Genomic DNA, 4478 nt, shown 5'->3' on the forward strand with positions numbered 1-4478 from the left:
AAGAAAAAATCATGGTGGCCAATTCAGCAAGGATTTCGCTGTGGAGAGGTATGAAGGGCTTTCCTTGGTAAGCATCCTACTATAATGAGAATATTTTAAACTTCCAACATTTAATAGTGAGTTTTGAATATTATTCCAGCAAATACTTTTCTTTCTAGCACAGGAATCATTTGACAGCCAGGCAGTAACTGCATGTGTGACTCTGCAAAATCACTGAGATGGACCATTAAAGGTTCTGGCACACACAACCATTAAAGGGGTAATTAAAATGTGCCTGGAAGGGTTAATTCCAAGCGACTATCACAGCACGTGGAAGTAACTCTATTTTTTCATGTAAGTTTATCCCATTTCCCACTTGCAGAACATTTCCCAGCTGCCAGTCAGTGCCAAGTGCTCGAGCTCCAACCTCCCCTTACAGCCTGGTGCTGTGCCCACACACAAACTGAGAAAAGACAAGCCCCAAATCCCCAAAAAACGGCCCTGAAAACTACTTTTTCCTACTGAAAACTGCGTTACCTTTCCACAACCATAAAATTCTTCAGCCCTGGGGAAAGTTCTGCACCCAGAGGTGTTTTGTTCACTTTAGACTCATAGACAATGAAGCCTCAGAGAAGCTTTATTGCATACTTAGGAAAAGAAGGAAGATGCTGATGTTTGCCAGGAGGAATCCGAAGCCTTTCCCTCTCCCATGCTGCCACCTGGTGACAAATCCCACTCCAGCTCCTAAAAGACCAAAATTCTCATCCAACGTTGTGATAATTAAAGCATTTCTATCCTCACCAAATCCTTCCTTAAAAAGCATCCACAGGGAATGATCCTTGTCCTTATGGTAAAGCCAACAGCCACATAACTCAGAGTTTTCCCTTTTGCAGGTACCAGGAAAGTTCTTTCACAGAGAGAATGCATTTTCTTTAGTAAAAACTTTATTTTTAGACACAGTGGGCACAGAGGATATTAACTTTCTTTACTAAAAGCTCCATGAGTCTTGCTGTGCAGAAGTCCTTTTCCCAGCAATAGCATCTTTTCTCTTAAAAACTGAAAAATCTCTACAAAAATGCTTTTGGGAACTGCATTGTGTATTATGCTATGTTGAAAATGGGGAAAAAGAAAAAAGCCAGGGTTTTTTTCCCACCAGCTAGCAAGAGTGGAATAATTAATGCATACCAAGTGTCAACTGTCCATAGGGTAAGAAGAAAAGTGCAGGCATTCCACACAGCCCACTGCTCCTGAAGGGAAGTAAAAGGGAAAATCTCTCCAGCCCCTGATGACACTCCCAGTGCCTTGATCACTGGGCTATTGCAGACTTTGATGCTTCACAAGATGCCACTGGACTATTTCATTAACTCCTTTGCAACCCCTCCTTTTCATTTTCAAGCTGCCTTTCTCTTCATGATGATTTAGAAAAGAGAAAGGGGGCTGTGCTGGGGGTTTTTAACCATCCCCATTGTCTGTCACAGTTCAATGTCCAATTCAGGCCTGGTTTTTTCGGGGTTGGCACCAATTTCCTGCACAGGAGCTGTTGTTTGATCTCCTTTCTCCTCGTTAACATCAAAACCTGTCTGCGCTGTTCGTGTTTTATGACACGTCAAAGGAAAACACAGAGTATGAACAGTCAGCTTTTATCAGCTTTTATCAGAAAATCCTACTCTTTCCACTCTAACAAGATCCTCTTAAGAGCAAGAACCACTGTTGGGTCACTCTCAAATCAGATTTTAACCCCTCAAAACCTGGCACAAACCCACCCCTCAAAGCCTGGCAAACCAAGCCCTCAAAGCCTGGCAAGAACCCCCTCTAAACCTGGCATAAACCAACCCCTCAAAACTCAGCTTAGGGGCTAAGTTTGGGAACAAATGGTTTGGAAGGAGGGCTCTGGTTCTGGGCAGGTGAGGGGTTTGGGGACAGGACTGAGGATATTCTCAGTAGGGTTCTGCAGGAATCTGTGTGACAGGAGCATTCCTTGAGGTCTGGGGTGACTCACGTGGTGGGATTCATGAGAATATACAGAATAAACAAGAATGGGAGTTACTTGAGCTTTATGAAAAACCCATTTCTTCAGAATGACATTAACCTTTCTCAGGGGTGCAGGCGGCTGCACATCTTTCAGATGGAGAGACCCACACAGAAGTTGCACACAAATGCATTTTATTGCTCTCTACACACACAGAGATGCATACACAGTATGCAGGTCACCCACAGGGCAGTCCCAGCACTGGGAGAAACAGCATCCACCAGGAATTCAACCACTCAATACAGATAAAAATCATTATTATAATGAAAATGCTAAGAAAGCATAGCTTACGCCCAAAATGTATAACATTGACAAATCAAGCCTGTTACCTACTACTTTTCTTTAACATAAAGCAATAACATACTCTTTTTCTAAATTGAAAAAAGCATCAAATAGTAGAAATATTCCACATAGTTTCCTAACTCCTGGTCATCCCTCACACTGTATATACAGAACTATGAATGGCCATGGGGGAGAAATCCAAACCAAAACCAAACTCGTTTTTGATGCTGCACAACTGACAAGCAAACAGAGGGAAATATTTTAACCAAGCGTGCATGAACCAAAGGGAATAAATTTATCCTCCAGAGTGACTGAGCCAACCAGAGTTGTCAGTCAAGCCAGAGCAGAGCTGATGGCTCTAACTGGGAATATCAGAGAAAATCTCCTACAGCAATTCCTGCCCATCACGACTGTAACATTTACAAACACCCTCCTTCATTCTGAAGTCCTTGCCCCTGCCCGGGCAGCACTGCACCAGTGCCTACAAAGCTTCAACACTAAACAGAACACCTCAGCTCTTGCCAGAAGATCCCAAAAAAAGTCAAAAGCGTGGCATTCTCTCACACATAAATAAAACACAGAGGGGAAATAAAATTCCCTACAGGAGAGAGGATCAGAGCTGGACTATCAGATGCAGTCAGATCCTTCCTCTGGACTGTCACAGTGAGGATTCCCCCGACTACCAGGGCCTCCAGAGAGGGCTGCTGGTTTTTGCAGACACTTGTTTCAGAGCAGCGGCGTTCCCAGGGGAGAAGGAGACTTCTGGAGCAGCTGACTGGCTCTTCTGGAAGTGGCTTAAAAGTTTGGTCTGTGTTTCAGTTCGGACTTTGTGGAGAGAGAGGAAATAGAAAGCTTCTTGCAAACACCTGGAATAGCCCTCTCTGAAGTCAAACTGGGAGCTTTTATGGAAGGACCCTGCTGCTAGAGAAGGGAAGGAAAGAGGGAGAGGAAGAAAGAATAGTTTAGAACAGTTGTTCATGGCTTGAGATCCATACAACAGTCACAGATTTGCAATAAAATGGATATTGAAAGAAAACTCAGTACTTACTCTTCATCTGCAGCTGGCTCTGCTGCTTCAGGTAGCTGACAGTCATCTCCAGGATGTCGGCTTTCTCCAGCTTGGAGTTGGGCTGGTGCCTCTGGAACTCCTTCTCCAGGAGCAGTTTCAGCTGCTCGATGCTGCTGTTAATCCGGTCCCGGCGCATTTTCTCCACCACCGGCTTCCTCAGCTGCAAAAAGCAAAGGAAAAGAGACCTGTTATTAAAGGATCCTCTCCCTGACACTCCACAGGGCTGTTTGTTGCCCACCACTGCTCCCAAACAGAGCAAAACAAGCTCTCAGCTGGTGTAAACCCCTCTGCAATGCCTGCACTTACTTTGTTTTTCTCCTTTGGTGTCAGCAGGTTGTCGGGCTCCAAGAAAACAGCGCTGGGAGCCATCTGTCCTGAGCAGGGAGATCTTGGAGCGGAATCCAGGAGGAGCGTGCTGCTGGAAGCTGTCCGTGCCCGATATTTATACAATCCCAGCTCCGGGCCAGCGTGTGGGTCTGAGGCTCGGTGGCGTTTCCCACACTCGCCAGCCAATCCTGGCCACGGGCAGCACAATGGGACAAGCCGCTATTCTTGCATGCTCCGCTGGCGGTGAATAGCCCGCGGATAAATGACCTCGTCCCCGAGGAGCAGGTGGGGAGTGCGCGCTCCCCCAAAGGCTGCGATGGGAGTTCCGTGTGGGGAGCTGGGAAAGAGCTGCCCTCCGACGGGAAAGGCTGCTGAGTAATGCTGAGGATCAGCAGCATTCCAGGGGCAGCCCGGGGTTCGAGGAGGAGGAGGAGGAGGAGGAGGAGGAGGAGGAGGAGGTCAGCTGCCGGTGGCGGGGATGCTGCTCCCAGGAGCGCACCCAGGCACACGCTGCAGCAGGCACAGGGCACACGCCAGCAGCTCCTGGCCACCAGAAATCCCTCAAATCCACTAACCTGCTTTGCACAGGTGGTTAAAAAAATCCACTAACCTGCTTTGCACAGGTGGTTAAAAAATCCACTAACCTGCTTTCCACAGATGGTTAAAAAATCCCCTAACTTGGTTTCCACAGTTGGTTAAAAAATCCACTAACCTGCTTTGCACAGGTAGTTAAAAAATCCACTAACCTGCTTTGCACAGGTGATTAAAAAATCCACTAACCTGCTTTGCACA

At 46.6% G+C, this 4478-nt stretch overlaps 1 protein-coding gene across 2 annotated transcripts; it reads right to left on the reverse strand.

Annotated features, from left to right (window-relative positions):
- Positions 1 to 2126: 2126 nt before the first annotated feature.
- On the reverse strand, positions 2127 to 3973 carry LOC134560799 (transcription factor HES-5-like). 2 transcript variants are annotated; one of them, XM_063417155.1, is made up of 3 exons: positions 3666 to 3973; positions 3339 to 3519; positions 2127 to 3208 (listed from the first exon to the last, which is right to left on the reverse strand). In XM_063417155.1, exons 1-3 carry the CDS (start codon positions 3726 to 3728, stop codon positions 2970 to 2972), a joined length of 483 nt encoding a protein of 160 aa, XP_063273225.1. In that variant the 5' UTR covers positions 3729 to 3973; the 3' UTR covers positions 2127 to 2969. The 2 variants fall into 2 exon arrangements, with proteins under 2 accessions (XP_063273225.1, XP_063273224.1); XM_063417154.1 differs by having other exon boundaries at positions 2127 to 3211; positions 3666 to 3881.
- Positions 3974 to 4478: the final 505 nt, after the last annotated feature.

Source organism: Prinia subflava, chromosome 21 (assembly GCF_021018805.1).
Source record: "Prinia subflava isolate CZ2003 ecotype Zambia chromosome 21, Cam_Psub_1.2, whole genome shotgun sequence".
NCBI classification, from domain to species: domain Eukaryota; kingdom Metazoa; phylum Chordata; class Aves; order Passeriformes; family Cisticolidae; genus Prinia; species Prinia subflava.